The sequence below is a fragment of the Chenopodium quinoa genome, unplaced genomic scaffold, assembly GCF_001683475.1.
Source record: "Chenopodium quinoa cultivar QQ74 unplaced genomic scaffold, ASM168347v1, whole genome shotgun sequence".
Classification (NCBI taxonomy): domain Eukaryota; kingdom Viridiplantae; phylum Streptophyta; class Magnoliopsida; order Caryophyllales; family Amaranthaceae; genus Chenopodium; species Chenopodium quinoa.
The window spans coordinates 184,280-205,605 of NW_018745195.1; the positions used below are offsets into that span (position 1 = coordinate 184,280).

At 37.0% G+C, this 21,326-nt stretch overlaps 2 protein-coding genes across 2 annotated transcripts; one reads left to right on the forward strand and one right to left on the reverse strand.

Moving 5' to 3' along the window:
* The first annotated feature begins 1,213 nt into the window (after window positions 1–1,213).
* LOC110710980 (kinesin-like protein KIN-14F) lies at window positions 1,214–9,896 on the forward strand. The gene is made up of 17 exons (XM_021889331.1): window positions 1,214–1,828; window positions 3,870–4,033; window positions 4,111–4,254; window positions 4,684–5,052; window positions 5,565–5,633; window positions 5,729–5,956; window positions 6,096–6,177; window positions 6,292–6,387; window positions 6,489–6,668; window positions 6,771–6,877; window positions 7,038–7,216; window positions 7,314–7,478; window positions 7,546–7,799; window positions 8,064–8,227; window positions 8,308–8,466; window positions 8,671–9,293; window positions 9,566–9,896. Exons 1-17 carry the CDS (start codon window positions 1,693–1,695, stop codon window positions 9,693–9,695), a joined length of 3,249 nt encoding a protein of 1,082 aa, XP_021745023.1. The 5' UTR covers window positions 1,214–1,692; the 3' UTR covers window positions 9,696–9,896.
* A 90-nt stretch (window positions 9,897–9,986) lies between these two features.
* LOC110710981 lies at window positions 9,987–12,670 on the reverse strand. Its single transcript, XM_021889333.1, has one exon. It carries the CDS (start codon window positions 11,035–11,037, stop codon window positions 10,132–10,134), a length of 906 nt encoding a protein of 301 aa, XP_021745025.1. The 5' UTR covers window positions 11,038–12,670; the 3' UTR covers window positions 9,987–10,131.
* Between the last annotated feature and the right edge of the window lie 8,656 nt (window positions 12,671–21,326).

A 21,326-nucleotide genomic window follows, 5' to 3' on the forward strand; every position in this document is an offset into this window, starting at 1 on the left:
AATGAAAAAGGAACTCATGGACCCTCAATAATCATCATCTAAACCCATGCTACATATATAAAGAACCCATTATATATGTAAAACTATAATAGCGATTTGATCAAGTTAATTAATTAGCTTAACATCCACAACAAAACCTTACTCTAAGGTTCACTATTCGCATGTTAAGCTTGGCGAATAATGCAATTTCTTCAAATTAAAGCAGTAATTATTTTATTTGGGGATAAATGAGGTGACAATAATTCATTAGCATGTTTAAACTCTATTTTCTCAGACTGAATTAATCCAAACTGAAATTCTAAAGAAAAATGTTTGAAAGTACAAAGTTAGCAATAGACTATATAACTCCTAATATAGTAATATTACAACTCTTACAAGAAGTTAAAAATAAACTTAATACTCCGTAATATTTATCTAACTAATAATTCATCTTAAATGGCCGTTTAATTTTGACATTATTAAATGTTTTAATCATAATTTTTTGGTGAGGGAGTGGTGGTGGTGTATGATGCTTTCCCATTGTTGGTCCATAGGAAAGGAGGAGGCATAGAAAACTTTTGCAATCATTTAAATTTGCCCAAGCTAACGTCTTAAGAAATTGACTCAACTCTTGGTACTTTTTCTATTTTCCATTCAAAATTCCAACGTATACTTTCTTTTGCCTTTTATGCTAACAACTATTTACAATCTTCTTGTAGACGTCAGCTACTTTGCCAGCTTGCCTAATGCTGGTCTTAACGAAATTAATCTAATTGTAATCTAGCTAGGTGTTGCGCCTTGTATATTAGTGTCTTCGTGCCTCTACCTCCGACGAGTGTATAAGTGTATTATGTAAAACGTTAGTTGCTAAAGTATCCTTTGAAATGGACGATTTTACAAGATTCTGATCCTCTTACCTCTATTGAACAAAAAGTTTGCCATGTCTATTTACGATAAAAGATCGCTAAATACAATTATTATATATACGCGATTTACAATTATGAAGTATAGAGTCATGCATTAAAAAGACTTTTAATATATTTTTCTTTTTTTCATATAATATTGAGAAGTTTTAATACAGACTTTTGAATTTGTATTCCATAGTTCATACTTCATAATACGCATCTTTTAAATTTGTATCTAATACCTCTGCTAACTCCATTTACATTATACACCATAGTCTACAGTTCTACACCAAACAAGACTTTAAACAATGATTTTTTTTTTTTTTTTTTTTTTTTTTTTTTTTTTTGAAATAAATAATGATTTTTGGCTTAACATGTCTTACCCATATTTTATAGAGTCAAAAACAGAGTTACAACCGTCACCCCAAACAAACGGTTCATCACTCTCAATCCACAAAATTTTTTAAAAATTACAAAATCCAATCAACCCCACCAAAAAAAAGTAAAATTAAAAACAAAATAAAGGTTAAAAAACGGCAATATTCCTATGTAGTGAGAGAGTCTTTAACTTGACGCCCTCTTTCCCTTCCATTTCTGTCTCTCCAGTTTCTCATCATATTCGCCAACTTCCATCCTCTTCTTTCTTGCCACATTTACACAATTTTATTTATTTTTAGTTTTATTTAATAATCCGATTTTCTAGGGTCATTAAATTTGACTCATCATCAAAATTCATGCTTAATTAACCACCCATTTCCCAATTATATAACTTCCCATATCAAAATTTTAGAAAGAGAGATTAGCAGAGATGCGGCAAGAGAAAAGCATTTATGGAGAAACTCCAAACAAGAATAGTATGAAGGGATTAAAGGCTTTACTTTCTAACGACTCTGATGATATCTTCACTGATCATGAACTTGCTCTTCGTAAAGCTGATGAAGCAGGTTCTTTTCTTTATTTCTCTTCTTTTTTTTATTTAATTTCGAAACGAGTCGGAGGATTCTTAATAAAATTAAGTAGAATTACTCGCGTTAATGCATGAGATATAAACTTTACCACTCGTAGAAATCAATTTTAATACGTAGTAACGTAGTAGATAATGTTATTGGGGAGTTACTCTGAACTATTTTTTTTTTTTATAAAGTTAAGATTATGTAGAATTTGAGTATTTCAAAATTCGTGATTAAAGTTAGTATTGATTTTGATTAGCGTAAACTAGTTTCAATTTATACATGGTACGGGGTATAAGTTAGTTTTGAGTACAGATCAGTTGAACACAACACGACTTTATTAAAATAGGCGAAATAAGCAATTGGAGTATTAAATACGAAGTATAGAATAATGTTACTCGTAGTTTTTAATGTGCAGAGTACATAACAAGCCATAACTCTTAACTCTTAACACATCATATATTATATACTCCGAATAATTATCGTATAAAAGGAAAGACATTGCATAAAAGGCTAGTGTCAGTAGTATTGCATGAATTTGTTTTGTTGAATTATTATGAGACCAAGATTTATTATACTATAAAAAATTAATTAGGCCGGATGTAAGATGTTCAAATGGGTTGCACAATTTACGGTGATCACGTGAATTGCATAAGTTTGAACGAACTGATATAAGTTAGGTGGCGCCACATTTATCACTATAATATTAACTTGATGAATTTGCTTGTACGTACAAGATGTAGATCCAAACTACTCATACTTTATATTAATTAATCAACTTAACTACAACTAAAAATTTGATACTCCAGTATGGAGTAGTAGGCTAGAATTAGCAACAATGGTAATTTTGATATTTGTATCTTCTCTTAAAGGAGAAGTGTTCAAATTATTCTCCCTACTACCTACTTGATTGTCGTTTATTTGAATCTAACAAAGTCACACGATGTAGAAAATTGTAATATACTCACGTTAGCCTAAAATCAATCGATGGTACTATGGTAGGATGTCTACTCTTCTTTAAGAGACTTAACTTCCTATATTGTTGGAAACTTGGAACCAGCTTTTAGGAGCATAATGTTACTTCTTAGTAACTAACTCTAAGATATGGATTTTAAATTGAATTAGGAGTATGCTTGTCAACCAAAATGTATGTGTTTTTTTAATTAGTCGCTCTAAAAATGGATCATTAAATTGAATTACTCGTGTATTTTTTTTATTGTTTTAAAGCTTACGTGTCTCCTTATAAATCGTCAAAATCATAAAATCGATTTGATTTTCCTCGTTATAAATTCGGAAGAGAATATTTGGGAAAGCAATATTAATAAAAAACTCACTAGATTCTCTACGGTAGGAGTACAAATAAGGGACAATCAGATTTGTTTTTGTTTCTGTTTAGACAAAAATACTGATCTAAGATGCTATTGGACAATGATTATAATTGAAAAAAACAAGATGGGCCCAAAAAAGGGATAATGGGGCTCATTATGATGTTGAGCCGTTAAGGTGGGCCAGGATGGCCCATTTGATTAGTAAGTAAATTAGACCAAGTGGGCCCACAAACGGAATTGGATCCCCTTGCCCTTAATAAGTGCCATTTTAGGTGGACTTGCCTTACTAATAAAGGTTGGGACCTCAAGTTAATGATGATTAAGGAAGTATAATAATCTCTAAAGAAAGAGGGTTAGACAGGATGATAGGGTAAAGCAGGGCAGAGAAAATAAAAGTTGGATTGTTGCAATGTCATTAGAAGATCACACTTTGTCACTAGGGAATTTGGTTTTAATTTGTATGATAATCAATGTCGCTAAATAAGTACTTGTATAAATTATCATAAGCTGACTGACTAGATACGGATATGATTTAATAAAAAAAACCATAAACTAAACTAAATGACACGTGACATGATATGAGTATATGATCCAAATTGAACGTGATCCAAACAACTCGTTTGTCACTTCTAATATGACTATCCTTACAAACATCATGCCAATTTCACGCAATAGTAGTTAAAATGGGAGTTGCATCATTTGTGCAGCTGCAAGAAGGTATCAAGCAACAGGATGGTTAAGAGAAATGGACCAAGTGGCAAGGGACACCCTCTCAAAGAACCCTTCCGAGGAAGACTTTTGCATGGCCCTCCGCAATGGTCTCATCCTTTGTAATGTCCTTAATAAAGTTAATCCTGGTGCTGTCCTCAAGGTACATTGCCGTTTACAGAATTACAGATTACAATTATTTTGTAGAGTGTTTATGACTTGTTGTATTTTGTTTACAAGGTCGTGGATAATCCAGTGGTGACAGTGCAGTCCCCAGAAGGAGCAGCACAGTCAGCCATTCAGTACTTTGAAAACATGAGGAATTTCTTGGTAGCTGTTGGCAATATGAAGCTCTTGACTTTTGAAGCCTCTGACTTGGAAAAGGTTTCTTTCTTTTATTTGACCGGCTAACCTCAATCTAACTCATCCTTTCGGATGATGGAGTCGAGGAGAGCTAATCACCTTATAAGTAGCTTGAATATTATCGTATTGTGTTACTTCGACTCTTCCTACTGTACTGTCTTCATTTTGAGATAAGAATTTATTAACAAGAACCAACAAAGAATTCAAAAGTACAAAGAAGTTTAATATTAGGAATGTGGTTCATGAACGTTGTGTACTTACAACAGTGTGTCTGTGTTAGGAATTTGTACCTGCTGGATCATATCTAGCAATTGGTTATGTATCTGAATATACATATTCCAGTTATTTTTCTCCTGTGGTTTTGGCAGGAATGCTTTGTCTTTAACATGATTTCACAAATAAAGATCAACCATTAGTCTACAGTACTGAGTTGATTCTTATTATGTACAGGGAGGTTCTACAAGTAAAGTTGTGGACTGCATTCTTTGCCTAAAAGGCTATTATGAGTGGAAACAAGCTGGTGGAATTGGAGTGTGGAGGTATGGTGGAACTGTGAGGATCACTTCGTTCTCAAAAGACTGCTCCTCCTCTTCAGTTGGCAGTGAAAGTGCTGATGATTCATTGTCGTCGTTTGATGAATATGAATCATTACAATATGAGCAGCTGTTGGAATTTCTTCGTCTTTATAGCAAGGTTTCAAACAACGAAACAGAAATAGCAAAAACATTGTGTACTCTCTTTGATCGCTATGGACTTGGGATATTGCAAGCTTATGTCAGTGAGAAGAATGGAATAGAGGATTTGCCTTTGAATTCAATGGTAGGTAAGATTTCTTCTGTTTTAGTTAGGTTTCTCTTAGTGTGTTACCATGAAATGTCTTTTTTTTTTATTTTTATTACTCCGTACTAGTTTGCTTTCAATCAGATGTTTAGCTGAAAAGGTAAGGGAAGAGATAGGGGAATCATGGCTCCTTTAGCTAGCTAAATTTTGTGCTTTACTACTTGCAATTGACATGTAAAACACCTAGTATGTGATTCGTAAATTTAACCAGTGACACCAAAATCATACGTAGTAACTATATTTGAGTTGTGAACCAAATTTTATCAAATGACACAAACTGTCAAGTGTAGCAAATGACACAAATGGAAGTTAGTAACAGACTTTTGCTAATTAAGTGACTGGAAGTCTATAAAAAGTGATGGCAAAGGGATAACCACTGCCGGACAGACAATTATGCTTCGTGCAAGTGTAATCTATCGGTGATGCAATACAAACTCTTAATTTTATTTTCACTATACACCAACTGTACTCGTTGGTGAATAAATGTGCAGGTAATAGATACCGTGATTCATAAGGTTGTCAAGGATTTTTCATCAGTGATTGTGACTCAAGGTCTTCAGGTAGAGTTTCGGAATTTTAATGGAGCTTATATTTTGGCACATATAAATATATAATAGGAATAATTTTCTTAAGGTTTGCATGATAAATGTTGTAGCTTGGGCATATGTTGAAGAAAAAGTTGAAGAGTGAGGCAGCATCTTTTACACATGAAGAATTCTTGGAAGCAATTTCACGGTATCTTGGCAACAAGAAGGCTGTTATGAAGTCCAATGATGCAGCGGAATGTTGCATTTGTGGGGGAAGAAAAGAGGTTATCCGACATGAAATCAGTGATTCTACGAGCTACAAGGAAGTAGTAAATGGGCAACATAAACAACTTGTGGTACTCAATTCTAAACAAATTTATCTCTTTCTTGGAATTTCATGTCTTCACATTCAGTGACTTGGTTCTCTTTAAGTGATCAAATCTGCCAAATTGATTTATGGAAAACTTAATTGGTTTTTCTTTTTATCATCTTCAGGAACTCAAGTCATCTTTAAAAAAGACAGAAGATGAAGTGAGTAGGGCTCAGTTACAATGGGATGAAGAAATTAAAAAACTAGGTGAGATATATATATATATATGTCTGCATTTGATTAAAAACTATAATACAATACTAGTGTACCCCTTTTCTGTTAACTACTTATCACCCTAATTTAATTATTTAATTGGCTCAGAGAATCATGTGAGGAGTCTTGAGGTCGCGTCATCTTCTTACTACAAGATTTTAGAAGAAAATCGTCAGCTTTACAATCAAGTGCAAGACTTGAAAGGTAATCTTACTTTGTATAATCTCTGACATTCATTTACTTAAAGTTGGGATTAAGTAAATTGAGAAACTAAAATTGTCATGAACTGTTGTTTTATATCATAGGATCAATTAGAGTTTACTGTCGAGTAAGGCCGTTCTTGCAAGGCCAATCTGATGGGGTATCAACTGTTGATCATATTGGAGAAAATGGAAATATAATGATTGTCCATCCTCAAAAACAAGGGAGAGATGCAAGAAAGGTCTTCTCGTTTAACAAAGTATTTGGAACAAATGCAACCCAACGTAAGTTTTACATCTTCCGCAAGAATATGCAATGCAGCACACTAGGCACTTTGTGGCCTTACCTATTGGATTGATATATATATTCATCTGTTTTGTGCGCAGAGCAAATATATGCAGATACCCAATCATTAATCAGATCAGTTTTAGATGGTTTCAATGTTTGTATCTTTGCGTATGGACAAACTGGCTCCGGAAAGACATACACTATGGTATTGGTTACTTTGTATTCATCCTCACTTGCATTTAGGATATATGAATGATGAAATTCATTTAATTCACACCATTCTCTACAATATTTTTGATGCTTGGATTTTGCCTCGGTTTCTTAGAATTCTTCCTTATGAAAACTGCATTTTTATTTTTGTGTAGAGTGGCCCTGATTTAACTGCAGAAGATACTTGGGGTGTCAACTACCGAGCATTGCAAGATCTGTTTCAAATTTCGAAATCCAGAGTTGACTTAATTGAATATGATATTGGAGTCCAGATGATTGAAATATACAATGAACAAGTCAGAGACCTCTTAGTTGTTGATGGCACTTCCAGAAGATATCCTTCAATAGCTCAGCTAATCAATAATATTTTTATGAGACATCTTAACTTACACTCGGGAACGTTTTTAATGTGATTCCTTAATTATATCTACGTTAGATATTCGAAACAATTCTCAGCTCAATGGTCTCAATGTACCTGATGCATGTTTAGTCCAAGTTAACTGTACCCAAGATGTTCTTGACTTGATGCGGGTTGGCCTAAAGAATCGTGCTGTGGGTGCAACTGCTCTGAACGAAAGGAGTAGCCGATCTCACAGGTACATACTCCATTAAAATGATTGCTTGGTTTCATTCTATCATTCTCAAACAATTATGGTATTGCAGTATTTTAACTATCCATGTCCAAGGAAAAGAGTTGATCTCTGGGTCCATTTTGAGGGGCTGTCTTCATCTAGTGGATTTAGCAGGCAGTGAGAGAGTCGACAAATCCGAGGCTGTTGGAGAAAGGCTAAAGGAAGCCCAACATATAAATAAATCACTTTCTGCACTTGGGGATGTCATCTCTGCTCTTGCTCAGAAGAGTGCTCATATTCCCTACAGGAATAGCAAGCTTACTCAAGTCCTGCAGGATTCCTTAGGTAACCAGCTTAAAAGATGCCATGATCAAAACTTCAATCTTATATATTTGAATAAAAATATTTTTTTGAGTATATTGTACCTCCATTACTCAATTTTTTTGGAAAGCCATTGTGGCTGTTTTTTTTTTTTTTTTTTTTTTTTTTTTTTTTTTTTTTTTCCGTACTAATATATACTCCGTACTTAGTATAAATTACAAGTATCCTTCTCTGGTAGGAGGGCTGATCAGTCTTTGATTGCTAACTTATGAGTAACTTCTTTTGTAGGAGGACAAGCTAAAACTTTGATATTTGTGCATATTAATCCTGAATCTAATGCTATTGGAGAGACAATAAGTACCCTTAAATTTGCAGAGAGGGTTGCCTCTATAGAACTTGGAGCTGCTCGAGCTAACAAAGAAACTACTGAACTTCGAGACCTCAAAGCTGAGGTTGGTTTTTTATTTTATTTTTTCAAGCCTTAAACATTAGGACATGGATAAAATTAAATTTCTTTCTTCTCTTATTGCAGATCTCTAATCTGAAATCAACATTAGAGAAGAAAGAAGCTGAACTAGAAAATCTAAAGTGTGCCAATGTAAGAAGCAATTCTGAAACTCAAAACGCAAGAGCCATTTCACCAATGCATGTGCCAAGGCTTGCGCGACCAGTTGATGACAAAGCCTTTGAGGTAGGATTAATAACCTCACTTCAATTAGAAGATTACATAAAACCTATTATACGGCCTTAATACATATAAGATGTTTACAATCTTACCCACTAGGCCACACTAGTATTTACTTAGGTATGAAAATGTGACAGGATAATGAGGTTGTAATAATGTGACAAATTAAATCTCAGAATGGTGTCATAACAATAAAAGTTATGTATACAGGTCAGAAGCTGTTCTTCAGGGAAGCAGAGGAGGTCACATTTTCCCTCTGGGTTAAAGGAACATGAGACCATGCCAAAGATGCCTTTTATAGCTGAAGAAAAGCTTATAAAGCCTGGAAATCCAAGGTCTCCGTCTCCTCCTGTGAGGAGGTCAATGTCTACTGACCGAGGAGCTCTCATTAGGAGTAGGCTTAAGCCTGAAATGACAGAAAAACCTTTCCCAAAGATTCAATATCCAGCTAGAGTATCAGTGAATAAACCTCTTGGTCCACCATCAGCAAATCCATTAGTTGACCGGCATGATGGCAGCATCACAAGAGGCAACTTATTAGATCAGGAGAATGAACAACTTAAGCCTGTAAATACAAGGCAATTGTTGTCAGTGAGGAAAAGCAAGCATGAGATCAGCAAAATTAAGGCCAAGAACCAACCAGCGCCTAGGATTCCAAAGGTTGATGAGCCTGACATTCATGCAGGAGGAAAGATTGAGGAGGCTAGAGAGAGTGACTTTTTTGAGCCTGAAAATGAAAAGGGGTTATTTGCTTCTCCTGTCTACAGCAGCAATTCTCGGTTGAAGAAATTACGGGCTAACTCTACTAAGAGTTCTCAGTATCTTGAACCAAGGTATGGCTTCTCAGGTCCAACCTAAAGTGTATTTAAACTGTAAAAGCAAGGTTTTACCACACATCACTACCTCCCTCAAGGCATAGATTCACCAATTCAAAAACAGGAGTATATTATGATGGGTGGGTGCTCAAAAAAGCGTTATAATTGGACGTCAGATTCTACCTGTAATCTATGTTACTTGGATTCAGGCAATCTTGTCCAACACCGGTTCATGTTCAAATGTTTAACTCGACTATTAAGTAATTAATTATCCGCATTCTTCCATGCAGAGGACAAGCAAATACAGTAGATTCTGGACGAATTGAAAACCAGCTTCTAAAAGAAAGCAACAATCCATCCATATCAGGGCTGAGGAGAAGCCAGTCTATACCGCGTGGAAAGTTTACAATTTTGCCTTAAAAGACTTGCTTACTACACTGATTTTTTTTTTTTTTTTTTCTTTTTCCCTATGTATAGTGAGTTCAGTAGAAGCATGCCCAAGTATTTATAGTGGCTGTATGTTCATGTCTTTGGTTGAGCTTTCTGAAATTTGAGTTTGACATGCAATCATGCTTGTATTTTTTTATTACTTTATACCAATATTGACATTTTTGTGAGCTATCCATGTTTTCTCTTCTAGTCCTGCTTCAATATACTTTTGTATAATTTACAAGGTATCCTTTATATCTAAGTTTGTACATCATACAATAATTGGAGTTTCAAACGTCACCATATTATTAAACATACTAACTCAGTATATCATTCTATACCTATCTAGTGGAAAATGCAAGAGCAAGAACGACCACTGAAGATTCAATACAACCAATGTGATTCAGAATGACATTCTTTTCTATACTCATGACAAAGGCTTACAAGGTCTCCATTGCTTGACGGCAGAGCTAAGTTTCTCCGGCACAGATTGAGACCACATATCCAATTCCAGTAATGGCCCCGTAAACGCCAAATAATTCCCACTCTCATTGTCAGGCATCTTTTTCCAGTTCACAAGCTCCTGACCAAATGCTTCACACAATGCCTTAATTGTCAAGTTCACTTCCCACTCTTTTCCACCATTCAAAATCTCTTTCGCCCCGCCACAATTAACCATGATCCTCCCATTCGGCATGAGTTTATCCTTGATGTTTAGCCAAGTTTGTGCGACTTCCAACTCCGGAAGAACCTCAGCATTAGCAAACAAGTCGACAATAATCCCTGCATAACCACCTGCTACTTTTGCTGTAGGAGACAAAGCGTCTCCTACACAAACTCGAAGAAAGCCTCCGTTATTATTTGTTGTCATTTCCAACTCAGACATCCCAAAATACATTCTTGCTCGATCAATTAGAACATCATCTAACTCCCACCCATCAATAACCAAATAAGGCCAAAAGTGGAGCAATTGATGAGCGACTGTACCACCTCCTAATCCAAAAATGGCAACTGGACCACCTTTAGGAATGATTGCAGGCAAACTGGTAAATTCATCCCAATAAGAGTTCGTCCATTTTTGGCCTTTATACAGTATACTATGCACATTTCCACTATCATCTAATAGTAATACTTTGGAGTTTTCGGATTCCAAGATTACAATTTTGTTGTATTCGCTTCGAGTAGCTGTTAAAACTTGATATTCTTCTTCTTGTTGTTCTGCAACTGATGAATTGGCAGAAAGGCTTGAAGAGTAATGATTGGGTCTGCTTGTTTTAGTGATGAGCGGTGGTTTTTTTTGCAGGGGATGTGAAGGAAAGAGGATTGCCGCCATTAAAGGGATGAGCTTGAGCTTGATTTTGTAAGGATGAAGAAGATAGAGACATGGGGTTGAGAAAGACTGAAGTGGGTGAAAGAGAGAGCATTGCTTTATCTTTTGTTTTCTTTTTAAAAAACTGATGGGTGGAATTTGCAGAGGAAATCAGGCCATAGGTTGTTAAACAATGTAGTTTTACTAGTGGTTTGTTAGAGTTTGCTAATTACTCCCTCCGTATTTTTTTATAAGTTAGAGTTACTATATATATTTTTTTCTTTTTTTAAGCTAGAGTTCTATATTTGAAAATTTCTTACAATTAAGGGTTTTTCTACGTTGTAACCTCATATTTTTTCACTTTTCTACGTTGTACTCTAATATATATAACTTTCTACGCTGTAACTCTAAAACACGAAAAGTGTCTATATGGTGCCCTCGCTGTTAACTTGCCTGTTAGTTGCTTCCGTTAACATATTTCTTTTAAAAAAATATTTAATTTATAAAAAAATTAATTTCCCTTTCCTTCCTCCCTCCATTAATTCCGACCAAGCTGCCACCCCCTCCACCACCATCTCTTCCCCTAGAACCGGCTACCCTCGCCTACGACCAGTCACCCCGCCCACAACCAGCCACCCCCAACCTTCAATGGCAACTCCACCATGATCACCACCACCAGTCCTCAACCCAAAACCCCAACCCCACCATACCCCCTCTTCAAACTCCCAACCATACCCCTTCTCACCTGACATGAAACCCCCCTAAACCCCTAAAATCGACCACCTTGAAACCCCAGACTACCCACGAAACCCCTCTGAACCCGACCACCCAGCCACCGTGAAACCCCTAAACTCGAAACCCAGCCACCCACGAAATCCTCCCCCTGCTGTGTTTCCCCTCTCGCGTCACCCTCCCATGCTCTGCTTCCCCTCTCACGTCATCCTTTTTTTTGTAGCCTGAAATTTGCTGATGAAATTGAGTGAATTGCTGCTAAAATTGATACTTTTGGTGTCGATTTGGGCTGCTATTTTGGTGCGTATTTGGTGGCGTTCGGTTTGGTTATTGTTGCGTGACAGTGGCGAGCAGGGGATTGACATGGTTGGCGAGGCAGGTGGCTAGGGGACGGAGGTGGTAGTTGAGGTGTCTGGTGGCTGGAGGGGTCTGGGCAGCGACTGGCGGTGGGAGAGGGGGTGGTGGCTGGGCTGACGGGAGGGGGCTAGCTATTGAGGGTGGTCGCGATTGATCTACTCTGGTGGTTATGGAGGGAAGAAGGGAAATGGGAAGGGGAAATGAAACAAAAAATAAAAAAAAGTTTAATTTTTTTATTTTAACGGAACCCCTAACAGCAAGTTAACGGCGAGAGCACCATATAAACATTTTTCGTGTTTTAGGGTTACAGCGTGGCAAGTCATATATGTTAGGACACAACATAGAAAAGTGAAAAAAACGAGGTTACAACGTAGAAAAACCCTACAATTAATAATATATCTTTACCCACTAATATCCCCACTCTTTCTTACTGTATCATTTCTCACTCCTTCAGTGGTCCCCACACTCTCTCACACCTCTTTACTTTTCAATAAAATAATAAGCTTATCTTCCACACTAACATCATATTTTATTAAATTACCTAAAACTCCGCGCAATCTCATCTCTAACTTATATAAAAAAAACGGAGGGAATACGTTTCCATTCCACTCTTGCCTTTTTTATATTTGTATTTTTGTCATGATAAAATTAGTGAACTGTTAAACATCGCCCACAAATCTCTACATAAAGCCCACAAAATTAGAGTGAAATGACACTTTTGCCCTCAAAGTAAAAAACACAATTTCTTCTCTCTACTCTCTACTTCCACTTTCTCTCTCTAAAATATTTCCCGAGCGATGTCGAGGCGGCCCGGCAAGGAAGTGGCGGCACCGGCGGTGGGCGGAAGGCGGTTTACCGGCGAGAAGGTAATTTTTAAAATTTTTTAATTTAAAAAAAAAAAAAACTCCGGCGACGGTGGGGCGCCAAGGCCAGACGCCACCACCACGGAGGAGGCGCCTAGGCCAGACGCTGTGACGGTGGTGGCGGCGCCTAGCCCAGACGCCACCACCACGGACGTGGCGCCTAGCCTATGCGCCGCCGCCGTGGTAGTGGTGTCTGGGCTAGGCGCCGCCACCACCGTCACGACGTCTGGCCTAGGCGCCCCTATTTTTTTTTTTTTTTTAATTTTAAATTTTTTTTTCAAAAATTTTTTTTTGTTTTTTTTTTTTTAAGTTTTTTTATCTTTTTTTTTAAATTTTTATTTTGTGTTCCTGATGTTTGTTTTTTTTTTTTTTAAAAAATATTTTTTCCTTTTGTTTTTTTTTTAAATTTTATGTTTTATTTTATTTTATTTTTTTTTAATTTTTTTGTTTTTTTTAAGTTTAAATTTTATGTTCCTGATTATTGTTTTTGTTTTATTTTTTTTTTGAATTTGTTTTTGTTTTTTAAAAAATTTTATTTTCCCTTTTTTTTTTAATAATTGTTTTAAGTGTTGTGAGTTTTTATTTTTTTGGTTTTTTCTTTGCATTTTTGATTTTTTTGTTTTTGTTTATGTTTTTCATTTTTTTGTTTGTTGTTTATATTTTTTGTTTTTGGTTATATATTTTGTTTTTGGTGTATGTTTATGTTTATATTTTTTATGTTTATATGTATATTGTTTTGTTTGTATTTATATTTTTTATGTTTATAATTTTATTTCCGTTACTTGTTTATTTGCTTTTGTGTTTATTTTCGACTTTTTTTAATTTGCTTTCGTTATTATTTTTCGTTATTTACATGGAGTAAGGCATCGCAATTTGGACCTGGTGCGGGAAGAATATTGACGTTGTGAGAAGTACGATCTACTCAATGGAGAGCTCGGGGCCCAGACACGTTAGATCCCGTGGTATTTCGGCCTCGGCCCGCAGAGAACGGGTGCACTGTTCTGAGGAGGATCAAGATGATGATGATGATGATGAGGAGGAGGAGGAGGAGGAGGAGGATGATGTAGATGAGGATGTCGACGATCAGAGTGGACCATATGATGATTACGATCCATTTAGTCAGAGGCTTGATGATACGTATGAGACGCACAGGGTAGATGTGCGTAAGGGTCGAGATGGTAGGTTTGTTAGTAGATCTGGCACATCATCTGCGTCTACTGTGTCTGCGGGTAGCAGAAAACGGTCGAGGGCCGTTAATGATTCTTGGATGGTGAGGGGTGAGGTGGCCGGGGGACCTATAGACGGGAGTGTGATTCCTAGCTTTTTAGGACACATCGCTACCCGTATCTGGGATGACCAGGAGAGGGCTTTGGATACTGGCATTTTGAAATGCCAAACCCGGGAAAAGACTTGTAAGTTTTTGTGTAGCTGGGCTGATGCTTGGCCGGAGGAGAGCGAGATGGTCGGGCGATTGAGGGGCACTAGAGTGAGTCACCTTCCTGCCACCATGCACGACAGGATTGACTGGACGCTGATCACGACTTTCGTTGAGCGATGGCAGCCGGATACGAACTCTTTCCACCTTCCGTTTGGTGAGATGACAATCATGTTGCATGACGTCGAGGCCATCCTTGGGATTCCCGTAGAGGGAAACCGAGCATCTGTTGTCACTGATGCGGATCAGGCAGATTTACTAGCGGAGCTGTTGGCGGTGGATAGGGCTGCGCTGTACACAGTGACACTTGGTGTGTGGGATCACGGCGGCGTTAAGATTGCAGCCGTCTTGCAGCGATGTTTGCACCCTACGACACGTAGGACGCAAGACACACAGCTGGCTGCATATGTTTTTCTTCTTCTCGGGTGTACCTTGTTTCCGGATAAGAGCGGAAACAAGCTCAGGCCACAGTAAGGCGGTACGATCTGCGTCGTCGAAGGAGTACGTCGTCCAATGGCCGGCAAACATAATTGCCGAGTGGGAGCATTTTCCTATGGCTACCCGCATATGGATTGAGCAGCTGTTGCGGCCGCCAACTGGGGTGACTGCGATGTGTGACCAGCATTACATGGAGTGGTACATCCGGCACTCGCACCCGAGGTTGATCAAAGACCTCGACGACGCCGAAGATGATGATGTGCCACCTGCCACTGCCTCTTATGTGGTACGTCTCATCTTTCATTTGTTGTTCTCTTTGTTTTAATATATATATATATATATATATATATATATATATATATATATATATATATATATAATACGTCGTTTCATGTTTTTTGTTGTGCGTAGTGGATGGGAAAGATGATGCAGTTGGGACACAGACTTTTTGAGGAGAGGGACTGCATGACGAGTGCATCAGGCAGAGCTGTTATTGATGATCTGGAACGGGCCCTTGAGCAGTGGCAGTGGGCGTCACAAAGGGATTACTAATATTTTGCAGAATATCTTTTTAGTTTGTAATATTTGAAATTATTGTTGTTGGTTTTTAAAATGAAACATTATCTTTTTAGTTTGTAATATTTGAAATTATTGTGGTTGGTTTTTTTCCCTGTTACATTATCTTTGTAGTTTGTATCGCGCAAGTTCTAATTAGTGTGCGTGCAAGATATAAATTAAAATACGAAAAATGAATACATAGAAATGATATAGTAATAACAAGGCCTCATAGTAAAAGGTAGGTGTACACGGGAAAAACTACACGGCAATTAAATTGTTCCACTGCTGCACGCGGGCATGGTACAAAGCATCCCAACCCTCCACGCTTGCTCTACGAATTTCATACCACTTCGGTATGATCTGTGGGACCAGTGCCGGGCATATTCACCGACGACAAAGATTGGCTTCCACTTGATGACGATGTACGACCACGGCCACGGCCACGACCACAGCCACGACCACGACCACGAATGTACTCAAACGCACTCTTGTTCTGCCGTGGTTGTCGACCCCTTCCGGTTCCTCGGTATCCAAACACGACGTGTTGAACATGTCATGAAGTATGTGCGTAGCACTACGAATGATCGAAGGGTGACTGGAGGACACTTGGTCAAACATCAACTGAAACTGCTCCAACTCCTCCTGTTCACGGTGAACCGTCTGTGGAACAGCATGCTCTCCGATAACGAGTGTCCGCCAGAACGGATGAACCTGATCGACATGTAACGACGCCCTGTCTTGCGTAATTATGCGGTGAATGGTGCATGCACAAGGTAATCCATGAGTCACTGATATAGCACATCCGCACCGAATAGCCACTTCATCACCCAACTCCCTCATCCCGGTGTGCTCGCTCAGAATCAACCCCAAACAGTGGTGTGACACACGACCATGGAGAATCTTAAATATGAAATGGCCATACAACATGCAATGTCGCCGTCTAGAGTCCTCTAGATAGTTCTTGATGTCGTTCCTCTGAGTATCAATTGCCTTGTTTATTCTCTCAAACAGTGTATCCAGAGCAGCCGTGGAAGAATCAATCCAGTCCTTCAAAGCTCTATGAGCGCTCTCGACTCTGCATGTCGTAGTGTTCCCAAAATGAAGAACTTGGTTTGTCCAATATTTAACAAACTTTTCCCTCTGAGGTACCCACTGGTGCATCACATAGTCTACGATTGGCGGGCACCACTTGTACTCATCCTTGAAGTTTTCCAAGGCTCGATCGTACTCTGCCTCTGTGGTAGCTTGCATGATCTTCCGCCACCTACCATTTACCAATGTCTCTGCTGTTACTAAATTCTTGTTGAAAAGATTGTAGGCTTTGACTTTCACACAGTTGTTGATGTGCCATGTGCACAGTAAATGGCTCGACTCCGGAAACAGCTCCGCTATAGGGGCAAAGAGACCTCCCTCACAATCACTTACTGTACATTTGGGCCGATGTAGTTTCTCAACTTTTCCAACACCCAACGGTAACTCGCAGCCGTCTCATCCTTCATGACTGCATAACCAATCAGAAAGTTCTGGTTCGTTGGAGCCATCCCAACCATCTCAACCAGTGGGAACTTGTACTTGTTTTTCTTGTACGTTGAATCGATCAAAATCACAGATGGCCAAGACGAAATCATATCAGCACAATCAGGATGGACAAGGAACAAATGAGTTACCTCCGATGTGTCTTCGTCAGATTCAAACCAGTAATGGTAACCACGTGCTTGTGCCTGGTGCAGAAGCTGCTGTATAGGGTTCCTTCCCTCTGACCGTTCAAACCTCAATTTCTGTCTGACGTTGTAGATGTGTCTTCGGTTTGGCTGGTCTTCGGGGAATTTCTCTAACACATACGCTAATATTTTAGCGGGCTTCACTTGAGCATCACTCATTTCTTTTACAACTAGTTTCGCAGCTGGACTTAGGCCGCTTAACTGCCGATGCCCCACTTTGTATGCTATCAGCTCATGGTTGTGATATCCCCATTTGCCGTAACCCTTCACTTCCCAACCGTCACGCCTTTGATGTTGTCGAACCTTAACTCGGAACTGACACCCACAACCTTTCCGCTTTGAGTCAAACCGAATCGCTTTACGGAAATCTCGTTCTTCTCTTTTGCGATAACGGTCGCATCTCAAAATGCGATCCATTCTACCATCCCGTTGAGATTTATGAGTTGCTACTACTAAACAAAAGCCTGATCTAATTGCAACCTGTTTTGCCCAATCAATCGCTTGTTGAGCATCTTCGAACAGGCCATCATATACAAAAATCCCACTGTAATCATTTCCGTCTCCACCATAATCCTGTAACAATAACATATAACATATAAATATAATTACATTAAGATTAAATTAATACACTTAACACAAAATTATCACAAACGCAGTTTCTAAATTTTAAATTTCTAAATATCATTTTTATATTTAACGCATAATACATTTAAAAAACAAAATAATAACACACATTTCATTTCAAATTTATCAAACATAAAAAAACAAACAAAAAAAACCATAATAAAAAAAATAAACAAATACAAACAAAATAAAACAAAAACAAACACAAAAATAAAAGATGCATTAAAAAAACTTAATTCAAAAAAATTAATTCAAAAAAAAATTAAAACAAAATAAAACAACACAAGCAAACAAAAAAAAATTCAAAAAAAAAAACAAAACAAAATAAAACAACACAAGCAAAAAAAATCAAAAACAAATCAAAACAAACAAACAAAAAAAAAACAAAAACAAAACAAAAACAAACAAAAAAAAACAAACAAACAAATAAAAAAAAACAAAAACAAAACAAACAAACAAAAAAAAAAAACAAACAAACAAATAAAAAAAAAACAAAACAAAAAAACAAAAAAAAAAAATTTAAAAAAAAAAAGGGGATTAAATTAAAAAAAAAAAGCAAATCCCCTAGTGGCGCCTGGCCAGGCGCCCCGGCCGTGGCTCCGGCGTCCTAGCCACGCGCCACTTCCATGGTTGAGGCTTCCCCACCAGGCGTCGATGCCATGGTGGCGGCGTCCTGGCTAGGCGCCACAACCACGACATGGCCTTCTCGGCTAGGCGCCAGCCACCATTTCGTCCTTACGATACGTTACGAACCTCGTTTTTTCGGCGACGATGGCGACTCTCCGGTGCATATCGTCGCCGCCGACGTCTCTTCGGTGATCCTCGGCGATCCGGTGCTACTCCACATTTTTTTAGTGCGAAAAATTTGTCTTCGGTTAAAATTATAAAAGGGCAAATTTGTCAAAAAATTATAAAATATGGGCTTTATGTAGAGATTTGCGGGCGATGAATAACAAGTCCCTAAAATTAATAGTACTCCACTACTACTTAAAAAGCAAAATTTCATCCCGCTCATTCATGTTACTCCCCTTTTTTTTTCATCAACTGTTTTATTTTTAATGATTAATGATTATAATTTAGTTTTATACATCGAGACAATTCTTACAAGCACCCACATACTGATAATACTATGTTTAATTTTATGTACAAAGCATGAATCTTGATTAGGGTGATTAAAACCTATATTAATATATGAGTACTATAAACTGGTATGTGCCCCGAGCAATGCCTCGAGTACCCTTTTGAAGATTCTTCCTACTTTTAAGCATATTTTATATTTTTTTATACTACCTTCGTTCAAGTTCTTTATGCTTTTCAATTTATAGGGTTCATGAAATTAGTTTTTAAGTAAATTTTCAATATGTTAATTTTTTTATACTTCTTATTGATATAGAACGCCTCTACAATCATGAAAGTAAGGTATTAACAAAAAGGCAGACCATAGACCAATGATCACAACTATAGCAGTGAATGCCTAGAAGGCCATAATGTATGAATTATTCTTTTTTGTAGACAAACTAAGAAATCTCCAGCATGAATTGCTCTCATTTTATTAGAGATATGAGATATCGAAAAATATGTATGATATATTTTTCGTAGATATTATTAAGATAATATTATCTTAAGATACCATGACAAAATAGGGTAAAGAAATAATAGAATGACTTGGCTTGATTATTATTCATCAGTAGGTAGATTATTTATTCAAAACTTAAAGATCATAAGATAGGAAACAATATTCCTAAAAGTCTGATGTAGGGAGATTAGCTGCTCGGTTTGACGAGGAAGTTCAACGTCAAAAGGCTTTTTTAGGGGTCATGATTTCTACTAGTCGGGCTCACGGAGTCAGATTGCTTAATAAATATATTTTCGGAAATGGAAACGGGCCAACGAGTCCAAGTCACGGCTTTTTAAGTCATCCGAGTTCGTTTAAGGCCCGAAAACAGCGTTTAATTAATTCCGGATTTTAATCTTTGCTTATTTTCGTATTAGGGCTTTGTTTAGACTATTTAAACGTTTTAGCCGTCTTTAATAGGGAGTTTTTGACATTTTAATAATATTTTAAGAGTTTTACTCTTTTCTGGTGGATTCCGGAGATTTTTACGGATTTATCGCTTGTAAATTTGTTCTTTTGTATTAGGGATTGCGCTTACTTTTCCTCCCTTAATTCCAACTGTGTGACTGCGTCAAAAATACTACCATAAACATATATCCTAAAGATATATTCACTAAATATTATATTTAACATAAATAAACCTAAATATTTTATTATTTTAATGATATCTACGGAAAATATATATATATATTTTCCGATATTTCATATCTCTAACACATTTCCACTAACTGACCCATCTCTCCCTCTAGTTGCTTGACAATAAACTAGCCCTATTAGTAACCGAGCATCTCCGGTGTTTGTGTAGTTAGGACTCAGTTATAGGCAGAACAAATCAGGTGAATAACATTCTTAGACTTACTGTCGCCATTTACAATTCTGGGTTTGTCTTAATGCCGACAAGCAACATAGAGACGAGCAGCAAAAATTGCATCTTGATTCCTTCCTCTAAAGGGGTTCTGGCCTTCAAGTTATTGTAGTATTATACATTAAAAAAACAGAAGAAAATTTGCTGTATCACAAATATTCATTAATATCATATGATATGGTATGATGATATTCTCTAACATGAGTTTTGATATAATTGTACATCTGCTTAGTACTTATGTGTTCCCATTATGATTGGTTCTTATAGAGCAACAATCTCTTTCAATGTTTGACCAAATTGCTGTTCAATGTGACACTGCACATTCACGCTTCAAATAAAATTATAAATGACCTTTTGTACATGGCAATTGGTCAGTTTATATAATTAGGGAGAGTATCTAAATCATTCACAAACACAATTTTGTAAAGGTGCATAGTGTAATCATAATTTAGAGCACAATTACATAAACTTCTCTGTTGTTTGTTAATGTGGGAAGTATGCTGTTTTGCGTTCCTGCATATCATGTTTATTGTGATTCTATTGGAATATACTATAAATAAATTGTCTGTTTGTTCAGCTTTGGATCTCAGGATTAAAATTGAAGATGTTCTTGGAGAAGTTGACTTCCCAGCTCCAAATCAGTTACTTGTGAATCGGAGAAGGATCTTAAGAGGTGAAGATGCAACTTTACAGGAACTAAACATTGTGGAAGGTACAAAAATTGGTGTTTGGTTTAAGGTGACTACTCTATTCATTTATGATATATTTTCTCCATAATTTTTCTGAATATGTTTTTCAACACGGTTGCATGTTTTGGCTTGCAGCACTATTATTTTTCAGGCAAATCATTGGTTCCCATTCTCTTATAAATTGTTTGAAAATATGCATGTAAAATTACCATTATTGACTTGTATATATTGTTTGAAATTTTGTAGGAGGAAGGGTAATTTGAATCGCGTTGCAATGACTAGTCTTTCCATGTGCAAGGATGATCCAACAAGACTTGGCATTAAAGTCTACACTCGAAAGAAAAAGAAGAATTTGAATGGTTTGTGAATATGAAACCCATTGTCATGTGAATAGAGTTTGCTTTAATTTAGGTGAA

Bases quoted from the DNA above. Each gene is read 5' to 3' on its own strand.
- LOC110710981 (XM_021889333.1), bottom strand. From the start codon at position 11,037: ATGGCGGCAATCCTCTTTCCTTCACATCCCCTGCAAAAAAAACCACCG.
- LOC110710980 (XM_021889331.1), top strand. From the start codon at position 1,693: ATGCGGCAAGAGAAAAGCATTTATGGAGAAACTCCAAACAAGAATAGT. The intron at 8,228-8,307 runs GTTGGTTTTTTA...CTCTTATTGCAG, and splicing joins TTCGAGACCTCAAAGCTGAG to ATCTCTAATCTGAAATCAAC. The intron at 8,467-8,670 runs GTAGGATTAATA...TTATGTATACAG, and splicing joins TTGATGACAAAGCCTTTGAG to GTCAGAAGCTGTTCTTCAGG.